Source organism: Pygocentrus nattereri, chromosome 9 (genome assembly GCF_015220715.1).
Source record: "Pygocentrus nattereri isolate fPygNat1 chromosome 9, fPygNat1.pri, whole genome shotgun sequence".
Taxonomy (NCBI): Eukaryota; Metazoa; Chordata; class Actinopteri; order Characiformes; family Serrasalmidae; genus Pygocentrus; species Pygocentrus nattereri.
The window spans coordinates 38,140,829-38,165,997 of record NC_051219.1 but is presented as its reverse complement, the minus strand read 5'-3'; the positions used below and the strand labels follow the sequence as shown (position 1 = coordinate 38,165,997).

At 40.6% G+C, this 25,169-nt stretch overlaps 1 protein-coding gene across 5 annotated transcripts in view; it reads right to left on the bottom strand.

Annotated features, from left to right (window-relative positions):
* The window catches only part of usp19 (ubiquitin specific peptidase 19), a 30,323-nt gene extending 6,171 nt beyond the window's left edge, over positions 1-24,152 (bottom strand). For 2 of the 5 annotated variants that reach the window (XM_017681527.2, XM_017681524.2), the window contains exons 1-25: positions 23,769-24,152; positions 22,352-22,680; positions 17,684-17,812; positions 17,390-17,526; positions 15,908-16,408; positions 15,174-15,516; positions 14,408-14,564; positions 13,354-13,425; positions 12,631-12,746; positions 8,915-9,132; positions 8,276-8,468; positions 7,860-7,993; positions 7,188-7,346; positions 6,165-6,275; positions 5,667-5,777; positions 5,408-5,509; positions 5,163-5,303; positions 4,896-5,014; positions 4,635-4,778; positions 3,797-4,140; positions 3,410-3,520; positions 3,080-3,296; positions 2,212-2,364; positions 1,868-2,034; positions 1,024-1,199 (exon numbers count right to left, since the gene is read on the bottom strand). In XM_017681527.2, the coding sequence (XP_017537016.1) occupies positions 1,024-1,199; positions 1,868-2,034; positions 2,212-2,364; positions 3,080-3,296; positions 3,410-3,520; positions 3,797-4,140; positions 4,635-4,778; positions 4,896-5,014; positions 5,163-5,303; positions 5,408-5,509; positions 5,667-5,777; positions 6,165-6,275; positions 7,188-7,346; positions 7,860-7,993; positions 8,276-8,468; positions 8,915-9,132; positions 12,631-12,746; positions 13,354-13,425; positions 14,408-14,564; positions 15,174-15,516; positions 15,908-16,408; positions 17,390-17,526; positions 17,684-17,812; positions 22,352-22,517 (4,221 nt within the window). In that variant the 5' untranslated portion in view covers positions 22,518-22,680; positions 23,769-24,152. The remainder of the gene's footprint in view (positions 1-1,023; positions 1,200-1,867; positions 2,035-2,211; positions 2,365-3,079; positions 3,297-3,409; positions 3,521-3,796; positions 4,141-4,634; positions 4,779-4,895; positions 5,015-5,162; positions 5,304-5,407; positions 5,510-5,666; positions 5,778-6,164; positions 6,276-7,187; positions 7,347-7,859; positions 7,994-8,275; positions 8,469-8,914; positions 9,133-12,630; positions 12,747-13,353; positions 13,426-14,407; positions 14,565-15,173; positions 15,517-15,907; positions 16,409-17,389; positions 17,527-17,683; positions 17,813-22,351; positions 22,681-23,768) is intronic. The other 3 variants (XM_037541348.1, XM_017681526.2, XM_017681525.2) reach the window with 2 other exon arrangements.
* Positions 24,153-25,169: the final 1,017 nt, after the last annotated feature.

The following is a 25,169-nucleotide window of genomic DNA, read 5'->3' as shown; positions in this document are numbered from 1 at the left end:
ATGTGTGACCCAATTGTCATGCAACCTTCAAGTGAACAACCCTTTAGCTAAATCAGCTTCCCAGTTGGTAAAGTAAGGCAATCTACACATAATTCTCTGCTCTAGTTTTAGAGCCCCCTCTACAATACCATTTTTTGTGTTTTTATATTTTCACTCTCACACAGTATAATACTACTAATCAATAAGTACATTGCTAACTAAGAAGCTTGTTGTGAAGTGCACCGGGTACATCTGAGCAAGAAGCTACATAAGTCCTATTCATGGTTATTATTAATTCTAGTATTTATTCTGTTTTTGGAATACTCAATTTCCCATTTTGTGGGATGCACGTTTCACTTGTAAAGCTAAAGCAAAGAGAAACACTTCTTATCAAACTAATACCCACAGCCAGGACACTTTTTGTTCTGTTCATTTGGTGTCCTTGAGGTGCTGGGCTTTCACTCTCTGCCCGAAGCTTGGTTGAACAATCTGATGAACGAATAAATAACTGCCTAAAACAGCATGTACACTGCAAAAGGGCATCAATGAAAATGCTCAGTAGGCATTTCAGAGGCCATATTCAAATACAGTGTCATTCATGCCACATAAAATGGCACCAGGAGACCAAAAACAAACCACAAAAAGACTATTTTTAGGCAATGAGAAAATTTTAAAATGTTTTTTGGCCATTTTTCAAATTTAAAAGCAAAGTAATAAAACATTTACAGTCCTTAGAAAAATAGTTCAGACATAAAAAAAGACAAAATAAAATAAGGCTACTGTCAAGAAGTTCAAATTGCTGTACCATCCACATTTCTCACTTTACGACACACCAACAACTGTTTCAATGGTCAGAGCTCATGAAAGAATATTGATGTTCACAACAGGCCTATTCAACCCATTTTCCTGTAACATCACCTAGTGTAGCTTTAAGAAACAAAAACTTTTCAAAACATAACCAATGAGGGTCATCAACAATGCAGAGGGTCCAGCTACTCTGGAGTGGGCCAAAATTGGAGATGAAAGAGAAAGTACTGAGCTCACCTGACTGGCTGCAGCTCCAGCTGCAGCAGAGGATTCGGCTCCCAGGGGCCCTAGCAGACGGGGCGGTCGCTCTACGGGAGAGTTCCTGCGGCGGTAGAACAGCACATAGGCATAGCGTGTCACCACCTGGCTCTCTTCTACCGTTGTTACAGTGCTGTCATCAAACAGACGCCAACCTTGGTGTAAAAAGACGTGAAAACAAGCAATTTTTAATAAAATAATTCAAGTTATTCAATAAAAAAAAATGACATACTAAAATTTCAGGATAACTGTTAACAAACTGTAAGCATATAGTGACACTACAAAGCTCTAATGCATCCATTCAACTGCTCATCCTATTCTCTTTGCTTGTCAGTTTGTTGCACCTAGCATGTTTTTAGTGTGTCATGTCTCACCCGTGTCTGTCTGCCATATCTACTGTACATTTTCACAAATGTTTCTCAAAAACGTGTGGAGGCTTTAGTTTTGGTCATATGATCTGGTTATGGACTGGTTTATCAGTGTAGTTAAGCACTTTTGTTCTTGCCTTGTACACTGTATGTTGCACCAGACTGACATGCAATATGCATCATCAATAATTTAAACAGGTTTTTCAAAAGAGGCAACGGTTGCATCTGAACAGAGTTGCGTTGATGTTGTGTTAATAAATATCCTATTATCACCGGTAGAGAAGGTACACCGACAGCATGAACCTGCTATATCGGAGCGTGACCAAGTTTTTGTGCTGTCTGAAAGCACACGGCTTTCTTACCATTTGTAGCAACTCTCAGGGTTTACATACAGCAGTGTCATATTAAAACTCATACTTGCCCTGAAGGCACAACAGTGAAGATCCAACACATACCAACATCACTGCGCTGACTGTTCTTGTCATTGGGTAGACGAGCATATGCTGTGTAGTGACCTCCAATCATCCCTCCATAGTGGTTTATAACAGCATAAAGATCATAAATGGGTGGTTGCTGGACATCTTCCTTTTGACCAATACAGAATTTACTCAGGTCGAAGTTCCTGTGGACAGAGTGATCAGTGTAAAGTGCATTTTAGAATGTGATTCATATTTACAGCGCCTGCACAAACAGCACAAATAAACCAGGGTATTTTATATATATATATAAAAAAAAAAAAAAAAAAAAAAAAAAAAAAAAAAAAAACTGGGTCTAAGCCAGAACAAGAGCCTCTGCACACCTCACAGGAAAGTCAACCATGTCATTGATCTTGTCCCTCCAGATGAAGCTGCGGAATGAGAAGCGTTTGAGCTGGATGATGAGCACATTAGGCAGACGCCAAAGTAGGAGCTGTTTGGAGGCCTCCCTGTGCTGCTGACATTTTGGACAATACCTGAACCAAACAGGGAAAGGACAAAATAAACCACACCTTTATGTAGAACTGCATATAATAAAACAACAGCTATTACTTTTTAAAATTGCTACACTGCCCACCAAAGGTTTGGAGCTTTTCGCTGACAAAACAACTGACAATTAACTTATTCATTCCATACTGCACACATTTTAATCCTCTTGTTGTGATGTCAGCACTGATCAACACTTATACTATTCAGATGTTCACACCATATTTGGGGCAAAAGACTTTTAACTCCTTTTCATAATAGTTATATAAATATATACATCATATTTTTGGGGAAAAAATTTTCACAAGCTTTCTAGCAAAAAAAAAATAGTTGAAACAAAGTTTAAAATGTACCGTTGAAAAACTCTGACATTGCTGCCAACAATGTTTTACTCAAGTACTGTAGATATCCTAGCTCAGTAACTGCTGTGTATGTTATAATCTGAGCATGTTAAATATCTCTGCACCTTAATCTCACTACCTAGTTTAATGTTTGCACATTCATCTGCACATTTGCACTCTGTATTGTCTATTTAGTTCCATTTTGCACTTTGCTCTTGAGGGAATGTAGTTTCGCTCCACTGTGTACTTGTACATATATGGAATGACAATAAAAGCCTCTTGACTTGAGATTTCAAAAAACAAAAAAGGTTCATAAACTGGTTCCCAAACTATTGACAGGCAGTGTACATGCTTGCAGTCCTACCATGCCTCCTCTGGAGCTAGCACCTCAGGCTTGGTGAAGAGGTTGAGGCATTGCTCTAAAGTAAAGTGCCCTGCCCTGGCAGTCTCACTGGCAGAACCCTGGTCTTCGTCAAACTCCAGTTCTTTGGAGCGCACCAACACATACTCCTTGAGCCGCTCGTTATTCTTCCACACAAGCTCCAAAGTGCAGTCTTCAGGGACCTCCAGCACTGCATCACCTACAGGAGGAGACATGCACCAATTCTGAGTGAATAAGCAGGTTCATCTGCACTTCGACAGCAGAAGAAACTTTGGAAAGAAAGCTTTCAGTAAATTACAGAGCAACTCTAACCTTTGTCTTCAAGTTTTTGTTCTTTGCCACTGATGTCCAGTAATGAGATATAGAACTGAGAAGCACTCCCATAGCTACACTCAGATGGCTGCTGGTATCCAGGAACAACAGCTGCACCACACCCACACACAAACACAGGAAAAAAGAAACAAATTAGTAAATCATTTATGATTGCTTTGATTAAAAACCGAAATGACCCACCCAAAAAAAAACAAAAATGGGTCTAATGCAGTAGTTTCTCAATTCTAGTACCCCACCCTGCACGTTTTAGTGTCTTCTCTGCTTAACCACACTCACTTTAGCTCAGAAATGTTTTGTTAATTAGCTGATTAGATCATTCCACTGTTACAGCAGTTAAACCCAGGATTGGGAACCACAGCCCACTACCTTCTAGTTTCACAGCCTTCTCACAGGATGTTTCCTTCTCTCTGAAAGGATCCTGGGAACTTGACGCCTGCTCAGAGAAGCCAGAGTCCGTAGTGCGTGTGGAGAATGTGTCGGAGTCTCCGGCTGAGTTAGCTGAGGCCTGCCCTGTCTCGGATTCAGGTCCTGAGACAAAGCTGGCTTGAGCTTGTGTGTCTTCTGTGCTACTAGCAGAAAGTGCTTCCTCCTCTGGTCCCGATCCTTCAGGAACAGTCCCTGTCAAGGGAGGTTGGTCACTACGGAAAAGGCTATTCTCTGGAGATGTTCGTCCAGACTGGAGGGGAGGCCGAAATACATTCACAGAGTACCTAGAAAGAAGATGAGTAAGGTTCAAGAATAGTTGGTGCTTGTAAATACATCAATGTGGATATGAAAAAATGTAAACCCAGTGTTTCCCATACACTGCGTGGTAGACCTTTGTAACTCTAGCACATGTTTGAAAGTATGCAATAATGATGATGTAGAACAGAGCTATCAACTTTACATTGTAGTACTACAAACTACATTGTAGTTTGAGTTTGTGGGAAAAACATGGAACTACTTACTACTTAGCCACCAAAACACTAAGCACAGCATTCTCAGAACATCATCAACAGTGTGACAGAGCATTATTTTATTGGAACACAACTAACTATATTAGTACATGAATTATGTAATAAACACCAATGTGCTCCCCACTACACCTGCATTGTTACCTTTATCAAGCCAGGCAGCACATTAAATATTTAAAGGTAGAGGAAACACGTTGGAACGAAATTTAAAAAGCAAGTATTCGCAGGTCTCAGTCTATCATAATCCCTACCTGGAATAGCCTTCCAGCAGCTGAGTGAGACGAGCATAAGTCAGCCTGGATTCAGGAACACTAATCAAAAATGGCAACCCAACATTCTCAGAGTTGGGTCGGCACAGCGCCTTATGGTTGGGCCAGTGAGTCCTCTGGCATGTCCTAAAGCACAAAGGAAAAAGAATTATATTCCCTATGATTGACATCAACTGTGCTTTTAAATTCAGGAATCCTGTTAACTAGGAGTTGTGGGCATAACTGGGGAGTATCATAACTCACTGGTTGCAATAGCCAACACGGTAGCAACGTGTGCAGCGCTTCAGCTTCTCATCGTCTGACACAGGAGGCTTCTGACAGGCAGCACACTTGGGTATTGGAATACTGGGAACCTGAAGCCTCTGCAGGCAAGAGGTAAAAAAAACAAAACAAACGTAAACATGTTTCAGAAACATCTGTGACAACAAGCCACCAATTAACATTCAAAAACCCAAGTTCATAATCTTAATAATAACCAAACTATGGATTTGTTGCAGTTGCATTTTATACCTGATGGACCTTTAGCAACACCACTTTCTCCTTGATCAGCTCTTTGGACAGCACCTCAAAGCAGAAGAGCATGTCAGTGGATGAGACCCTATCAAGGGAATGAGATGGCAAGAAGATCCGTCCTAAGCGATTCTTCACCACCTAGGAAAGAAGCATCATATGCGTGTCTTGCTCTTCACATAATGTGAAATGTGAAAATGTTTCAAACAGTAAGAAGATAAGCGTTTGAGACAGAAGCTTCATACCTCGGCCAGCCTCAGGTTCTCTGGTTTGACCCTCACACTCCGAGAAATTGACTCCAACACTTCTGCTGTGCTTGAGTTCTCCTTACTTACACTGACCAAAAACTACACAAAAGCAATTCACAAGTCAATCAATCAAAAATCAATTAATTTAAACAGAAATATAATATAAAATAAATAAAAACACACACACACACACACAAAAATATGCACCAAGAGTTTGTATTTATTTTTTAAGAAACAACTACTTGCTTGGCTTTACCTTTACTGGTTTCTTGTGGGGCTCCTTAGCAAAATAAAATACAGACAGCACCTTCTGTTTCTGAGGTAGGGGCACAGGCAGATACAGGAAGGGATCAAAGGTAATAGAAACCTAGAGAGACAAATAAATATTTAGTGACCGGGGGTGGGGGGTGGGGGGGTCATCAGTGTTTTCGCTCACAGCACTTGTGCATTTAAACAGTAAATGAAGCTTCAGAAATTTCTACTCATTCTTTTGTCATAATAAACCAGCACTATTGTCCCCGCTAAAAACCACAGAACCGAGCCCATGACATCACCCATTCAGAGGCACTGTGCCCCAGTTTATGCACCATGTTCAGGAATCGGACATAATTAAGAGATCTGGTTTTACAAACTGTCCTGCACTAATGAGGCACCATGAGAGAACAGAAATATTTGCACTGACATTTCAAGTCTCAATCACTCAATCACCTTTTTTATTCTTCATCCAGTAAAGAAGTGTCCTTTCTTTGCTTACCTTAGAGCACACTGGACACACCAGCTTTGACTTGTACTGGCCTTGGAACAGATCAACAATGAAGGAATCATTCCTCATCTTATGCCTTTGCCATGCTTCTTCTGCTACAACCTGTCAAGTCACAAATGCAAACATCATGGTTCTAGCCATGTTTGTGGCTGAACAGGCACAAGAAAAAAAATAGAATAGTAGAAAAAAAAATCATGAAAATTAACCTTCTATTACAATTTATGCTTTATGATATTGCATTAAAAAGGCAGAAAAAAAGATGACTAAATATTGCAGACACATACTAAGTAAAACTTTATTTTGTTAAATATAATAATGTTAAAAGTATGACATTACATTTATAAAAGGATTCAAATAAGGACTGTCTAGCTCCATAAAGGCATGGCTGGGTGAATTTAGTGCAGAAGAACTTGACTGGCCCACACAGAACCCTAACCTCAACCCCATCAAATACCTTTGGGATGAACTACAACAGAGATTGTGAGTCAGGTCCTCTTGTCCATATCAATGCCTGACCTCACAAATGCTCTTCTGGATGAATGGTCTAAGATTCTCACAGACACACTACAGAATCTTGTATAAAGCTTCTCAGAAGAGTGGAAGCTTTTAGAGCTGCAAACTCTATATTAATGCCTATGGATTTAGAATGGGATTTCATAAAAGCTCCTGCAAATTAAGGTGTCCCACAACTTGTTTCATATAGTGCATGTCTAATATAGTGGTATACTGCATTACTGAATACCTGCACATGTCTAACACTGAATAGTCAATATTCATATATCCACTATATTTCTGTCACTTTTTTTGTACAGCAAATGATAATCATATTTGCAGAAAGGAAACATCAAATATGCATACAAAGAAGAAAAATCAACCGACCAACAGATTTCAATACCTTCTGTAATCCAAGAGTTATAAAAGTAAAAAAAAAAAAAAAAAAAAAAAAAGTAGCAAAGCAAAGTAGCACCTAAAAAGGACAGTGCTATAGCAGAGCATCTGAAGTAGTTACCCCACCTCGTCCTGACGGCCATCAGAATCCACAGTTTCTGTGTAGGGTTTGTTCTGGATACGGTTCAGGTCCTCATGCAGCCCATCTAACAGGAAGGCCATGAATTCTTGGGCATCATGTTGAGCATAGCCTGTAAACTGGCTGGCCTTACTGGCTACTATTGCCTACAGGGAGAGACAGAAGAAGAAAGAAATCTGTTCAACTGGCTAACATGGGCTGACAACAGAACAGGGGCAGTTTGTTCCTTAGAGTGATTGGACGATGCACCGCCAAAGGGGGAAAGGGAGGTAATTTTGCAATCACATTCTACCACAGTGTTGCACCAGCTGTGACTGTTGTAGACAGTCTGTCTTGCCTCTGAATATCATAGTCCAATCAGCATTAAGTTGTGTTCCATATGGTACCGCCCCTTTTGGGGGATTTCAGTCTGGTTGAAAACAAAGATTGTTCTGAAAGACTCCCAGACTAAGGCAATTGTTTTCAAATTCTATATAGGTGTCCACAAATACTGTAAAGCTTAAAGAGCAATCTTTGTTTATGCCAAATATCAACAGGCACCATTGCCCTCCCTGAAAGACTTGGCAGGAACCACAGAAGCCGTACAAACTGTTCAGAACTTTAGGTTGAGATAGAACACAGAAAAGAACAGGAGTAGGTAGGAACAGTAGGCTTTGTACCTTTAACTTTGAGGGCTGGAAAGCATGGTGAGTGCCTTTCCATAACGCCCGGAGTAGCACCGCAAACCCAATGGCCAGCCTTCCACCTGTGCCCAGTGGATTATTACAGTTGATCTCCGTTTCAAATGCGCGATCTGAAACAGATGAAAGTGAAAATGTTACTATACAAGCACATACATGAGACATTAGAGGCAGACATTACATCTGAGTAATAAGGAACAATTAAACAGTTTGTTAACAAGCAGATGACCCCTCAGCCAAGGTCAAGGACTTTTATGGATAAAATATAGTCCTAATTCTGAATATTTCTTCTAGGGTGATTTAATAGGTAACATAACATACAGAATGACAGATTACAGTAGAATAAGCAAAATCAAAGGACTGTAGTTAGTGTAGATACGCCTAATCTCACTTACCATGGAAATAGTCCCTCAGCTCCCGCGTGTTGGAAAGAGACTGGATCACGCTGTTCATGAAGCAGGTGTTGCCGAGGTTGACTAGCCCCGTGAAGCCAGGGAGACACACTTTCTTCTCTTCCTCTTCCTCAGTTCGCTCACTGCCTGTAGGAGGAGCATGGGTCATAGGCTGTACCATACAGGTGGGCTTTGGCTGAGAAGATAAGACAAGACTGTGTTAGCAAGAACATCAAAAGGCGTAAAGCTGTCTGAAAATAGGTGTTTTCTCTTCTCCATGAAGAATTTTAGTGTGGACAAAGAATTTAATGTGGCCAGTTATATCAGATGAATAAGAAAATTTGATGAAGCTGGCAAGTATAATACTAACTAATATAGATGAACAACATAAGATAACCAGCAGGATGTTTAACAGTATAGGTGAAAATGGGCTTAGTATATGGCAAACAAGAGATCATTGCTGTCCTTCTTACTTAACTGCCTAATGATCTAATTAATAACCATTAATAAACTAATGTTAAACCATTCACAAAGTCATTGTAAGGGTAGTCATTTTGTAAAGTTGTACCAAACGTCTAATTATATAATGGCCCAAAGATGCTATTAATCACATTCCACCGCATTCTTCTACTTGAATCTTACCGTGGCAACAGCTGGCTCTTGTTTGATGGGAACATGATCAGAGCGAGGGACCACAGCATCCAAACCAGCATCCTCTGCAGCCCGTGGGGGCTTGGGCTTCTCCTCACCCGCCCGAGGCTCCTCCTTGGCAGGCAGGGCATGCTGGCTACTCCCTGGCTGACTTTTATCGAGGGAGGAAGGGCCGGAGGGCACAGCGACCTTTGCGCCCCCCACTGCACCTTAAACAGAGGAGAATGGAGCTTGTGGTTAGAAAATACAAGGTCAAAGCTTAAAGGTCAAACACAGTGTGGAAAAAGCTTCAGTAACCTGAAGTTAAAAGTAAAATATTAAAAGTGCATGCTCATTTTCATTTTTACAGAATGAAATCCAAATATCAATTCCAAGCTAAAATAGCTGTGCAAGACATGTCGAACATTATAAAATAGCATTATAAACAGAGTGGCAGCCATTGGTGAGAACTACAGGGCTGTCTGGATTGGGGCATTGGCACAGTGACAAGGACACACGAGAACACATGCACTTGGCAGGGTGGAGCCTTGCTCAGGCTTGTACCGAGCTACTGGATCATTCTCTGCTAGGGCTGAGACTGATTCAATTACAATTTTTCTGCACAATCTTGTGATAGGCAATTTAGAATGCAATTTAGAGCAAATTCCAGTTTAATGCCAAATACTCCTATATTAGTGGTACGATTATCCATCATAAATAATTATAAACCTCCCTCATGAAAACTTCATATAAAAATCTACATAAAGAGATTGTCAGGGTTCACAGATGAAACCGTGTTTATTTTTAAAATACATAACGTAGGTATGTAAACAATCATTTTTAACAGCAAAATATTACTTTTCTTGTACATACATCTGGTCAGTAGTGGACAGTCGTAACACAAACAGGCTGAAATTAGAAAAACGTTTCCCTTTTATCTTTCAATATTAATCTTTATATTCACTGTAGAGGTTCAAGATAAATTTAAGATAAATCCTTACAAAAATTAATAAATCATTTTTTTCTCATAAAATGCTAAAATCAAAAGAAAATCAAAGGAAAATAATATCGCTTGCATGCAAGACTAGTCAAATTCAATGTTCACAGGTTTACTGCGAAAAAGACAAGCATATCTACTTTATGTGGCTGAAGGCATGAAGCTGACAGTTTACAGAGTTGCCTCCTGTACTAAAGAGACTTTCTGAGGGTCAACTTGAGGCTGGTACACAGATTTCTGCAGGCCTGCTGGCTCAATCTTGGAAAGCTCACTTGGTGAAGTTTCCACCAAAGCAGGGCATCTTCTCAATCAACAGTGGGTGTCATCAGCTGTTTCCATTGCATCATCAAGCTGTCTGGAGACAATGGAGCACTCTTGACGTCGCTGCCAAACAACCTCTATGGCTTTTTTGGCTCTTTGGTTGCTGAACTCTGTGGCTTTATGACACGTGATCTCTTCTACTGCAACATCCCGTAAATGAGTCAGTATTTTTCTAATTTTATTTAACTTTGAGAAAATGCATATTTAATAAATCGATAACTGTAAGGGTCCAGAAAATTATGCAAGGTCAAGCAGTTCTTGGGTGGCAGGATTGTTGTGTTTTTCCTGGAGGTAGCCAATGACTCTGGACTTAACTGACTGTGAGGTCTGCATCCTCTGGATCCGCTACAAGTGCTTTGTCTTTAAAAAGGTAGAACTCTGTCTTCAGATACACAATGCTGGCATATTCTTCTCAGGAGAGGGCATCAGTAAATCTTGAAGAGGACACAGTACCTTGTGAAATGATTAGAACTTGCAGGCTATTGGCTAATGCTAATCATAGCTGCCTCAATTCAAAAATCGCATCCATTCGAACCATGATGTTCATCAAAAAACATTTACTCGTTCAGGCCTATTCCCTGCATGCACATTCCTTCCTTCAATGGTGCCCTCATTTCCACATGAAAACACTAACCTCCTACTCTAACTCTATCATTCTAACATGCAACAGACATAAGTCAGTCAACCTTATTCACGTTAACTTTCTAAGGCTACGTTTACACAGCAGATAAAAGTGGCCCAAATCTGATATTCTCACCAAATGTAATTTTTTTTCCTTTGGCTGTTCACATTATCTTTTAAATGTGACCTATATGTAACAATAGTCTGAATAGATCAGCTCCTAAACCGACCCATATGCGCAAAAGCACAATGCTTCATGTGGCTCATCCCGAGGTAAATAATCATGACGGGCAGCAAATGTCAGTCGTTCCTCTGCAGCCGTTTCGTTTTCGCCAGCATTACAGAAGCTATTATGAAGTTCCAGTGGTTGACAGCTGGGCTTGTCACATACAATGTGTTCAAGCCTGCTGTAAAAAGGGCACGCAATTCTGCCACAGCCACTTCTTTGGTTCGTGGCCTCAGATTCTTTAAACTGTCCTTTGATGCTGCAGCCTGGATCTCCTCCGGTCACATTCAGCCGTTTCGTTCTAAATCTCCTCAAACACAGAGCAGTTGTGATGAGTCTCTTCTAACATCAGCCTATATATTTAATATAGTCTCAGCAGTGCGAAATGATGACGAATGTCGAGCTGGACTGACATAAAAGTTGCATGAATTCCGAACTGGCTGTTGAGACCTGCTGTGTAAACGTAGCCTAATAGGTTTACACAATATGGACAAAATATCACATTGCAAATACATGGTTACATACAGCTAGCGCAAAGTGCCTTGCAATATATTACTTACACATAAATTAAGTCGTGATGTGGTTAAACATTTCTCTGCATTATTTTAGGCTTTAAGCGTTTGTCTCATGGACTCAAACGTCCACCAAAATCTGAATCAAATGTGCTTGGGACAATAAATTAAATGCAGCAGTTTGTTAACGACTCATCTGCATGTTGCTTGTGGGAATTACACACTACCAACTACATTACATACACAACATATATACAGCCAGCAGCCAAAGACTAAACAAGAGATATGTTTCTATGACTAGTCTGTTGCAGAAACCCTTATTCATGCATTAATTTCTAGTCTCCTGGACTACTGTAACTCTCTACTTGCTGGTATTAACTCTTCCCATTTATGCAAACTCCAGATGGTACAGAACTAACTGTAATATGCTGCTTGCCTCCTCACCCGCACCCATACACAGCAGCATATTACGCACATCGTGCAACATCTCCACTGGCTTCCTGTAAAATACCGCATACAATTCAAAATTCTTCTCCTCACATACAAAGCTCTACATAACATTGCACCTTCTTACCTGTCTGATCTACTTATTCCTTACAAACCAACTCACACTCTCAGGTCTTCTTCTGCTGGTTTACTTACTGTCCCACCTTCCAACCTACATGGATATGGTGATTGTGCTTTCTCTAGTCTGGCTCCCCGACTCTGGAACTCTCTTCCCTCACATATTCAACAGGCCAACTCTGTCTCTACTTTTAAACATAAACTTAAAACCTCTCTCTTTTCTATTGCTTATAACTGTTCTCAATCTTAAACCAGCCCTTCTGCCAAGTCCTGCTATTTTTTTGCTTGTGATGTTATGACTGTGCGTTTGTCTTTACTGTTCTGTATTTTGAAAACCTGTAAGCGTCTTTTGAGTTCTTGAAAAGCGCTATATAAGTATAATGAATTATTATTATTAAGAAATTTCTTGGAATCAGTGATTCTGTCAGGCTCATATATGTGAGTCCATTAAAAGTTTGCAGTTACAAGTAGAAACCAGGCAGCACACCTTGTGAAGCTGGAGCCTCCAGGCCCCCCCAGCGCTGACTGTGTCTCTTCTTCAGGCTGATGTCTATGCGAGATGGCGTGAAGGAGTAACTAGACTGCTCCGGCTGGATAAGGTTCCTGGAATAATCAACAAAGGAAAAAATATATTTTTTATATACATATACACACACACACACACACACACACACACACAGGACACTTTATTAGGTACATCTATTCAGTTGCTTGTTAACACAAGTAGCTAATCAGCCAATCACATGGCCGCAACTCAATGCATTTAGGCATGTAGAGGTGGTCAAGACAACTTGCTGAAGTGCAGACTGAGCATCAGAATGGGGAATAAAGGGGATTTAAGTGACTTTGAACGTGGCATGGTTGTTGGTGCCAGACAGGCTGGTCTAAGTATTTCAGAAACTGCTGATCTACTGGGATTTTCACACACAACCTCTCTAGGGTTTACAGAGGAAAAAGAGGAAATATCCAGTGAGCGGCAAACCTTTTACTAGCAAAGTGTACTTAATAAACTGGCCAGTGAGTGTATATTATACACACACAAAAAAAAAAAAAAAAAAAAAATTATATATATATATATATATATATATATATATATATATATATATATATATATATAGACACACACATACATACATACATACACACACACACACACAACTTGGTGAGTCAATTTAGATACTGAAATTAAGCAACATTTAGAAGCTCTTGCCTGAGTTTGACTTGCCACTTGAAGACAGTGTTTGGTCCACAATCCGGATGAAGACGCAAAAAATTGGCATCACTGTGAAAGTAGATACAATGAGTACAGTTTGAATGGGGCATTACAAGAAACACAATGAGAATTGGACGTGTTTTCATCAACTGGTTAGGGCAAATTCATGCCATTAAAGGACAGCACAAAAACGCATCTGAGACTTAGGAAACAGCTCAAGTTCAAACTTCTAATGAGTGCTAGAACATATTTAAAAGGGCAACAGTGAGCAATGTTTGCTTATTTGAGCTTGAGCTGTGATCGTCATCAGTAAGGAACAGGGCTGGGCAAAATACCCTGAAAAAGTAGTGAAGGCTGAATACTGAACATTTTACCCAAAATGTATTCAGTCATGGATTCTGTTAAAATATGTAAAAAAGTAACATATTCAGAATACATATTGATAAGACACATAAGTAATTTTACTTAATTCACAGCGTTCCTTGCAGTTAGTGGCTGGCAGTTTTCATGTAATTCTCCTGTTAATATGTTTCAATTATTAGCTTGATCATGACTCAAAGGAATTCAACGGGTCATCACCTTGGTTTATTAGTCCACTCAGGCTTTAGCAGGAACTAAAGTGTTTGTAAATAAGCCATTAATTGAGGACCTCTTTCATCGAATGAGCATATTTACATTACATGCCATGTGCTGACTTTAAAATAGTTAACAAAAATAGCACTGATGGCTTTTCGCTTGAATCTTTATTTTTTACTTATGTTTAGTGAGTATTCAAAGTATTCAAAAAGTAATAATAAATGTATTCTGAATATTCCTTTTACAAAATGGAACTTGGACTGAATTTATGTATTCTGAATACATAGCCCCAATACTTGTATTCCTTTACATCTCAACCACGCTTAGGAGCTACAGTGCCAATAGATAGGAAACAAGATTGTGACAGGCCTATTGATTCCCTTTAAAACCAGCAGCACAATCCAGAAAACTACCACTGAAACTGGCTCCCTCTCTCATATCTACAGCCCTCTGCATTTGTCAAACAACATCCCACCTGGTCTGGAAGATAAGGGTGAAGTCTTGTTCCCTGAAGAGCACCCTGGAAGTCTCCCTGCAGATTTCCTTCAAGTACACATTGACAACCATCAGGTCCGTTCCTTTCTCATACGAGTCATTCTTCACAAACTTCAGGTTCACCATTGGCTCTGGGCCTGAAAACACACACTTGTCACTCATCTGCAAGACATTTTGAGGACATTTGCTATTCACTTCAGTCATTTCCTAATTGCTGTAATCTCCATGAAACCAGAGTTCTTGAAAGGTGAAGACTGAGAAAAGCTCCTCTATGGAGAGCAGTGCTGGAGGAGAATGCTAATCACTTGCCTTGCAACATGACTAAAAGAACTCCTGAGTGAAACGGTATCTAACTATGGGGAAGAGTGTGTGTGAACACCCAATCCCTCCCCATGGGAATGCTGCCAGTCGTAACCCTCCCTAGACTCGCAGCCACACACAGCAAATGCTGCTGCTGCTGCTTGGATTCGACCTGAGCCACAAGGTACTGCTCTGTTATTAGGCTTCACTGCTCTGTGGTCCTACATATATCCGTCATGACTCACAGCTATGGGACAGACACTTGGGAAAGCAATGGAAGGTACATCCCAAATTGTACAACAAAGCAAAAAAAAAAAAAAAAAAAAAAAAAAAAAGAGCAGGCAGAGTCTAAATACTAAATCATACTGCTTCCCTTTTATGGAAAACTGGAGTTGGGCTTCAGGCCATTTGCCAACTTGGACTGTTCCAGTAAGTACTGAACTGACCTGCATCCTCTTTCTCGTGACTCTTCTCACATGGCTCCTCCTTAGATCGGTCTCTCTTCTCCTCCTCCGTGTGTGCGGATTCCTCCCCCTTGGGGCTAGTTTCTGGAACAAGTCCTGCAGATCCTTGGTGGTGGGGCAGGACCTCTGTTTGTCCTTGACTTTGCACAGCACTACCAATCCTCTCTTCCTCTCGGTTTCCCTCCTCCGGGGTTGTGGCTTCTCTGCAGCTCTCCTCTTGCTTGCAGGTCTCCCTTGGAGTTGGAGCTCGTACACTGGGGGCAGAAGGCTCACAAGGCTCTACCCTTGGCTCAGGCACCTGTTGCTTACTTTTACTTGCTTCGGCCTACAAGTCAACACAAGCACCAATGTTTGACAACATAACTTCTAACCAGCAAAACAACTGTTACAATTAAGAAATTAAATTTTTTTCTGTTCAGTATGCCATAATTAATAAGAAATTCACCGAGATATCATAAATGCGCATCTTAATTTTTTTTTTTTAAGTTTTAGCAATCTGTACAACGCAATTTTTTATTATTATTATATCTCTGAATCTAAAATGATTAGATGCATTTTCTTTTAATTTTGTTATTTACAATTTTATGTTGTACATATCAGCACTTATATTTCTAAAGCACAAAATATGTTTTATAAATAAAGAGGAGTTGAACAAAGTTATGCAGCACCTTTTTATAACCACCTTTATATATTCTTGAAGGACTGCTGAAACTCACCTGCTTATGTTTCTCTAGCTTTTTATCTCCCTTCTCTTTTGGTGGCCCTTGGCACGCTTGATCTTTGACTTGGGATTCTGCCCTACTGTCCCGAGTACCAGATGATGGAGAGGCAGAGCTACGGCCAACAGGTGTGACGGGTTTACCGTTGACAACTGGTTTGGGCAGGGGCTGCCGTGTAGGGCCTGAAGCTACAGCAGGCTCCTTCGTATTTTTCAAAGGGCGCACAGTGCGCTTGGCTATTGGCTCAGGGGTCTGGTCTCCTTTAGCACCAGGTTTGGGTTCAGCTACCTTAACCCCCACGCTCTCAGAATTCTCCACCTGTTTGTTCTTGATCCCTCTTTTCATGCCCCGGTCAGGTTTACCGCGCTTCGTATCTGATGGTGAGGGCGTCTGCTGTGCTGGAGTTTTGAGCGTTTCTGAACTTAGGCTAGATTTCTCTGTAGATAACTGATGACTGTCACTCAGTATGTTTACAGGTTCATTTTCTTTGTTTCTCTGCTTTAAAGGAAACACACAAAAAATGTCAAAGCATGTAAAAAAACATCTTTTTTGTATGATAAATTAAAGTGGCAAAATGCAATTTTCTTGTCCCCCTTCCTCTAAACGTAGCTGATCAGCCAAGAAGGGCCTGTTTAGACTTGGCATTCACACATCTTCAGCGTAACATTTAACATTTAAAATCAGGCTGTCGTGGCATTGTTTGCAGCGTGAAGACACTGTCTTTAAAGCATAAACAAATAACTCGCAGCTTTCCGCTGTGAAACTATAAACAGTCAAGCAAACGTATCTAAAAACAGATGGCCACCGGGCATCCTTGTTGGTACTGTAAAAGATGAGTTACATCTGTTTCTGAGCCTTTTTACTCTGGCATGTCACCCTTCTAGCCTACCTGTTCTATATATGCTTTGACAGAAACAACATGTGAAATGAAATGTTTTATGACTGACAGCAGAAACTGATCACAGGCAAACGGTTTAAAAACCATATTGAAAAAAGAATATATGAATCAGACACTGGTGTTCTGCTAAACAGTTACATTTGGAAAATGCATTTACAAACACACAACACAAACAACAAAATACAGAACATGTTATGATGCCAAGTACAAAGGGGGTCGAAGTGCTGTCGTGCCCAATATTAGTTTTCCACTGGAGTTGAGAAGCTATAGCTTATAACTATCAATCATGACCACTATCAATGCAATCAATACACCCATTTTTATAGACAGAGTATGTACACTGTCAGAAACCACATAAGACTATTCTCAGTTGTGGCTTGAGGCACGGGTGCAATTTAAACATGCACTTCACACTATACTAACTGGTGGTCATAGACTTCCATTACTAGTTAGCTACATTAGCCTTGTAGCTCCAGTGCAAAACTGAAAGAGCAAACATGTCTTGGCTGATTAACTACATTTGGCTTTTAAGAGGTGCCTATGTACATTCTGCCCATTCAGAGCAGTGCATGCACTCCTACCATAAGAGAGGCCCAGGAGTTGAAGGGGATCTTCTTGTGCATGACGAGCTGCAGGATGCTGCCCTTTTCCTTATATTGCACTTTACTGCAGGAGCTCTCGATCTCACTGTTCAGGTGACAGCTCCATTCACGGCCATCTGAGAGCACAACACACATAGTTCATATAGCAACACAGTGTATTACTGCATAAAGACAAAAACAGACAAGGGGGGAGGGGGGGGGGGTTATTGCCAAGAACAGAGAAACGGGAGTTCAATTAAATGAGAAAAGCATGTTTTTCTTCATTTTATTTACCTGGAAAGCAGACTTGACAGGCCGTATCTGAGAAGGCAATGTTCACGTCCTCCACTCTCAGTGTTCCCTCTCCACACCGCAGCCTGACTATCACCTCGTTGGCATTCTGCTTCCAATCCAGAAACACATCTGCCAAATACACACATCATACAAGTCAGACACACACATGCATGCATTCATGCTGCCTTCCATCATAATGACATTTACAGAAATAGTGTAATTACACGGTTGTGTTGTTCTCAAAAGAAGTCTCAAGAAGATGACTCAGTTTTTGTAATAAACAATTTGAACAAATTATGCCAAACCAGTTTTGTCTAGATATGAAAGTATGGTTAATCTTTGCAAAAACAACAGATATGCTGACCTGGGCAATTTACCATCATTCAAGGAAGATAAAGTTAGAGATCTTAGACCCCACAAGCAGATGAATCTATTTGTGAGCATTGAAAAAGTATCGAAAGAGCTAGACAGAACTTTGATGAAGGATATTACCCGAGTATGTATCCTGAGCGTAAAGTTGATTTTGCATTTGTGAACTAAACACTGAGCCAGATCTTCCTTTTGAGTCTGTGCATGACGTTCATATTGCTGCTGTTTGAAGAAAACCTTGCATTGCCAAAAGGAAAACTTTGCAGGAAAAGGGAAAAAAAAACCCTTACTTTACTTTTAATACAAGTCAATGGAATCAGACTTTTTTCATCACAAGTCATTTTCTGCCATTTCTATTGGTCCATTATTCATGAAATTTGCACACAGTGTAAAGGGCAACAGGCATTTTCAAATTGTGTCAAAACTGAAAAGAAAAAAAAGATACAAGGTAAGAGCTAGATAATTGCAGCATTAGGAGTCTTGCCCAAGGATTGGTGGATTGGTGTGCTCTGGCCTGATGTGGAAATGAACCCTAGTGTGCTACAGAGAGGTCAGCAGTATTAACCACTATACTACACACCACACCAGCCACTAAGCAAGGTTTCTTTTTCTGACTCTGTGTTTTCATGCACCATAATGAGTTGAATTCTATATCTAATCAAGAGTATATGTGAATGATAAATCTGGATTTTATACTGAGTGTTAAAGTTAAAATATATATATTTTTTTTTAAACAACCTGGCACTCATGGCGGGAAACCTGAAAGTAACAGAGCACTTTTTCCCCTGCCAAATTTCTGTTCAAAGAACACCCGTGTGTAATTCGGTGCACGTGAACTGCCGCAACATGAAACCAACCTAACCTAATCTAACCAAATGAAAGAGATACAACATTACAGAAGCACAATACTCTGGTGTGGACTTTAGCAAACAAACTAGTGTGAAAATACCCTAAGAGAAGGGAGTGAGGACTGCCTAGAGGATACTATTCTTGCTGTACAAAAAACCCTCACTTCAGTGTAGTGCTAAACCACTGTGTCTCAGCACAGTGGGCAGGAAGAGGAGCTTGTGCGTGCTGATCTGAGGAGAGCTGGTGCAGGGCAGAGCCACTCTCATGACCTTGACAAAGCCCTGCTTCACTGAGCCAGCCACTCACAGGCTTGGATTACAACACTTCGGCATTCTGCTCTCTAGCTGCTGCAGTGCTCAGATGCAAACACACACAACCCACTAACAAACAAACAAACAAAAACACCACATGACCTCAAAGCAACAAAGGAACCAGTGCACACAGGTCTATCAGTTGTCACAGCAACCTCAAAACAAAAAACTCAACATGGATATTAAAGATATATACACACACAAGGCCTTTGTTAGTCCATACAATGTAACATAAGGTTGAAAACCAAGACATTCATGTTGTAACAGTTCTGAGCTGAAACTGAAATCAGTGGTTCGCCAGCGTTTCATGGTGCACATGAACAGTGTTTTTTTTTTTTGGTCTCGCTGAGAGAGTATGCTGCTCCATGTTTGATCCCAGAACACACAGGCTTACAGCAATGCTCTGTGCTCTCCCCTACTACTGATGCAGCTCAAGCAATAACAAAGGCAAACGATCAATTCACTGCAGTTGAAATGAGCATTTTTCAAAAATGTAGAGAATGAGGGATCCCAAATATTTTAGATGTGCCCGAGCACGAAATTATGTGCACCACATACACACATGGCAGCAAAAATGCAAAAACAAAAACAACTTTGTGAAGAACTGGGTGAGGCACAATTAATTGTAGATAGCCAAACATCTCATGTTGTTCTACCAGTTACTCTCTGTATAAAAGGAAAATGTAAACTTTTTTTTTAACCTGGTGTTTACTTTTTCTTTGTTTGCTGCTCACTTTCTTATATTCACTGATTGGCACCATGTTTCCAATCCTTGATATTTACACTTTTTATTCCAATTCAGATGTTTTGTTATACTTGCTGATATTTACCATTTTTATTTTTTTTTTTTTGCAACATTTATTTCTTTTTGAAGAGACTTTGAATGTGCACATCTGACATTACAACTTGGGTTTAACTTACCATGACACAAACTGAACTGTGGCCCAGAAACCGATGACTGAACTGAACCAAGAAAGGGGTGAACATCTCTATAAGACATGCTAATTTTTTGTTTTTAAACCTACATTAAACTGTAAGACTAAGAAAGTGTAAAAGTCACACCATTTAGGCTAAAAGCTCAGGCATTAAAAATCCAAAGCACAGTGACGGTGATATTCTTCTGAATCAAGCAGGACTAACTCAGTTATGTAAACTACAGGTGCATTTTCCAAGTGAAACACTTGGACACATCAGCAGAGCCAAAGTGGGAATGGAATTTATAATTATCTTCAGAGAATCACGAACTGGTCTAGCAGGAAAAGAAATGACTGCCAAGTAAATGTGCAGTGGCTTCAACAGATGATACAATTGAAGACAATAAAACAGGCTGGCTAAAACAGTAAGGATTAGCTTCCCCCAATACCTGGCCAGTCGGGTTTATCCTCTGCAAGCATGTAACACTTAAAGTCACACTTTTCTTATTGGTGGAGACGGCAATCCTAACTGTTCTGGTTCGAATTATGTGAAATCTGGGCAAGTTCATGTGAATATTTACCCAAGACAAATTTGCCATGAACCAATAAGGCAACCACTGGTGGTATCAGGAAGACCATATACACTAATAAATCAACAGACCAAAATAAACATATATATAGGCAACACTAAAGAAATGTCATCATGATTTTATTTGCAGTATTTAGTGGTGAATACAACGGCTAATTATATTCAATGGCACAGATTAATAGCTGCACCTAATGGCCCAGCTAAGAGACAATGTTTCACTGTGTCACCCATCACAGAACTCCTCTGCAATACTCTAATTTACTGCTTCACTCTGAACATAATCAGTATTGGATACAGTGAAAATTATAGGTTTAAGCCCAAAGCTCTGAGGGAGAACATGCTCCAAGACAGTCTATTACGATGGTGCCAACAGTTTCACTTTCAATCTTTTGTATTCACTGCACTGCCACATAAAGTAACAAAACATAACAATCATGTTAACACTAATGCTTTTTGCTCTTAATTTGACTTCACAATTTAAATTTTTAGGATATTTAGCCCAGAACCGCCCCAGTGTTGCTATACAACTAATTCCTCACTCTTTGTCAGACTTGACAACAACCCAATCAGAGCGTAAAGGCAACCACATGCTTACTCAGAGACACGTGAAACTGGCCACTGTATCTCTTCAAATGGCTGCTGGCAGACGCAACATAGTAAGGCAGCTGCACATTTGTACTGCCCAATTCGGAGTATGTGAGCTGCAAGACAGCCACAACTGGCCAGCCAAAGATAGACAGGAGACAGAAACTAAGCCATCCTCCCCACATAGAAAGCAGAGCTCAATTGTGCTCCCTAGAACACAGTGCCACAGCTGTACACCGCTTCGTTGTCTATGTTTCAGCAATCGCTCTTCAGAAACACCTGCTATTCAGATGGTACATTCAGTAGGCTCCCAGGGGTGGACAGTTCACATAAAGAGCAAAGACACTCAATAAACAAAAACTTACTTATATAATGTTCTTATGATGCAACCGTTACATTGCCAAATACATTGCTGGAGTCTTCCCAATAACTGAGCATGGTAAAGGGAATGCATTAGTGCATCTTCACATTAACTAAGTGACACCAAACTAATTTCAGCTTGAAACAAGTCACAATGCATCATCTTTTAAACCAGTCAATGAGTTGGTGCTGTTAACTCACTTCTCACCTATCCAAACACAACAGTAAGCATTAATCACACGTCTCAACTTGATATTCATAAAGGTATAACAAGGCAAACCACTACAGCATATGGACATGTAGCTTTTCAAATAGTCTGCAGCTTACTCATACAACTAATTACTTATTAGTAATACATTACTAATACAAGCACTGAGGTAGGTATTTTAGAGCAACTGCAGAGCTAATGGAAGCTGTACAAAATATCAGGGATTAAGAGGAAAAGGGGAAGTGGATGCTGGACAAAGAGGCTGTTAACATGGGCCTTTCCACAAGGAGAGAGTGGAATAATCCGTTAAAAACAATCAGATATGCACAACAACACTTGTAATTCTTTTCAACTGACCACCACTGTCTCCTGGAAGGTCAGAAGAAACAGATGCGAGTCATACAACCGAAAGCTAAACAACTAAAGAGTGATTAATTAAACAAGACCTTAAATTAGAGATCCAACATGGCCCTCTGTGCTAACCTTTCTTAGTCTCCGTGTTGGCGACTGCAGCAGCCCGCTTGGCCTCCCTACTCTCTTGGTTGGCCCGATCCTTCTGTTTCTTTTTGCTGTTGCTGGTGGAGTCATCGGGTCCTCTCTGAGCTCTCCTGCGGCCTCCCTCGCTGGACGCCGTGCCACTACTGGCCATCTTAAGCCACTTGCCACTAATGGGTCGGCTGTCTCCCACCTCGCTCCCGCTAGCGCAGCCGCTTTCACTGGGGTCAGGTTCCGAGTTGTGCCGTTTCCTGCCCGGTCCAGCTATCTTGGCGGCGTTTTTAGTGTGAAGACTCCCAGAACAGAATCGGGGGAGGCTGAAGAGGATAGCAGTCATGTCAAAAGTCTTAATAAATAGCGGAACATCGCATAAAACCAAACGCTTCCTATGCACTGATGCTGCCGCTGTGAAGTCGGCCCAAAGTTAAAAGGTTAAAGACCCTCTTGACGGTGACAAATATGCCAATGGCACCGAACTCGATGTAGCTAACCTAGTTTCGCTAACAACAAAACGTTACACGTCTAACGTAGGTTAAACATCTACAGTACATTTCAATGAAAACACGCTAACATAAAAATAAACTCACTCGGACTGTACTGCACCCACAAATGCCGTGAGAATAGAGTCTAGTCTGTTGTCATTAGCTAACTAACTAGATCATGGGAGCTATAGATCATCAATGCCGGTGTCCTGTATCACAGGCCAACGTTAATCCGTGTTTGCTACATTACTCAGCGGTCATTGTTAGATTAGCAAACTAGCTGGGCGAAAGAAAAGAGAAGTAGAAGAGTAAACCAGGTAGCACAGAAAACAGTTCTCTTTCAGCTGCAGAATGCTGGCTATAAGTATATTAACGCTAGCTAACTTAGTTTCCAAATATAGAATAGAACAGCTGTGCCTGGTCTGAAAGTTAACGTTAGCCGGTTAGCCAGTTAGCCTGCGTTGACCCGGTTTCATCTGCCTTCACAGTCAATGTCAAGATTAAACTGACAACACCATTAGCATTAGGTTTTCACTCTCGGCGGTGATAAAAGTCATGGCGTTAAGTTTAATTAAGCAACGTTGCGTGCTCGTGTAGCTAGTAAGCAAGGCCACGCTCGCCGCTGTTGACACAATCAACAAGACCCAACGGCAGTTGCTATATAGCTAAATAGAAAACCCAGACCTATAACGACCCGGCTAACATTAGCTAACACAACCTGGTGGCCAGCTGCGAACCCACTCACTTACAGCGCGACCCAACGGAACACCCAGGTTAAAGGACGTTAACGGCGGCTTAGTCGGTTAGCTTAGCTACCGCAAAGACGGGCGGAGCAGCAAATGAAATAATTCAGTTCTACAGTAGCAACACAGTGAACTATTGCTGTGACATAAGGAATTCTCGTCTTTGAGAAGACTGCTTACATGTTTGTTGCAGGAGTTCCGACTGTCGTTAATCCTTTTAGTTCACTAGAAATAAGCCGGCCGCTCGGTGTCAGCTTAACCCCGGGACTCGGAGCAGGGCAGCGGGCCGCCGGTAGCCTCTGGCCGCATTAGCTTTCGGAGGCTAACGTTACCAACTTGAAGCTCTGCGGTTCCAGAAGATTCTAACCAGGGCCCATTCTGTTCGGTAAAGAAACCTCAGCGGTGTGTAGAAACAAAAGAGCGCAGACAATGTCCTGTCGCAACCAGCTCCACACGGCCCCGGCAAAGGACTCGCAATTTGTTGTGGCTCGAAAACAAACCGGAGGAACTGGGATTGAGATCACACCCGTTAACCTGCCTCAGTGCAGACATGACTTCCGGGCAGAAGCTCTTTGTGAGTTTAAACCAGTAGGGGTCAGTAACAACCAGGACGATCTTTGGTAAAACGGGCTAGCTCCGCAGACCCAGATTAAGCCTAAACCTAGACAAGGTGTGGGATAGCTACTGAAAAATGAGTAGTTAGCTACTGTCCCAGAAAAACTAGTGGCTACTTTTAGTTTTTTTTAGGTATTTTTTGAAAAGTAGAGCACTAATTTTAGCTATTTTATTAAATAAAGTAGTGCACTACTTTTAGCTATTTTTTTTTAAAAGTAGTGCACTACTTTTAGCTAGTTTTTTGAAAAGTAGTGCACTACTTTTTAGCTATTTTTGAAAAGTAGTGCACTGCTTTTAGCTATTTTTTTAAAAGTAGTGCACTACTTTTTAGCTATTTTTTGAAAAGTAGTGCACTGCTTTTAGCTATTCTTTTAAAAGTAGTGCACTACTTTTAGCTATTTTTTTGAAAAGTAGTGCACTACTTTTTAGCTTTTTTTTTAAAAGTAGTGCACTACTTTTTGGTTTTTTTTTGAAAAGTAGTAGTAATCAACAATCAAACCTACACAACCAAAGGCGTGTTATCCAATAAAAATTTAGACTAAAGGCAAAGTCAATCATTCCAGATTTTACTTACAAAAGTCAACAAAGAACAAACCAGAGAATTTTATGCAAAGCACTGTTAACAGTTGAAATAAAACTCCAATTTAAACATCTCAGCAAGATACAGACAGACGTGACATTCAGAGTCTTTATTAAACTTCAGCAAAACTTTAGCCTTCTCATCAGTGACTCTGGCTCTGTTTGGAATGAGAATTAGGCCTGAATAATCTCTCCACTGCTGCAGAGCTGTTGCAGCTCCACAGCAGAACTAGATTTTTAGGTAAAATAACATAACAATCCTCCTTTACTGTAAAATAGTTATAACATAACAGTTCTAACACAGTTTTCAATAAATGCTCTTAAAGGCGGAAGTTAATGTAGAACTGCTAATTCAAGCTGTAACACTGAAGACTGACATGCAGACTG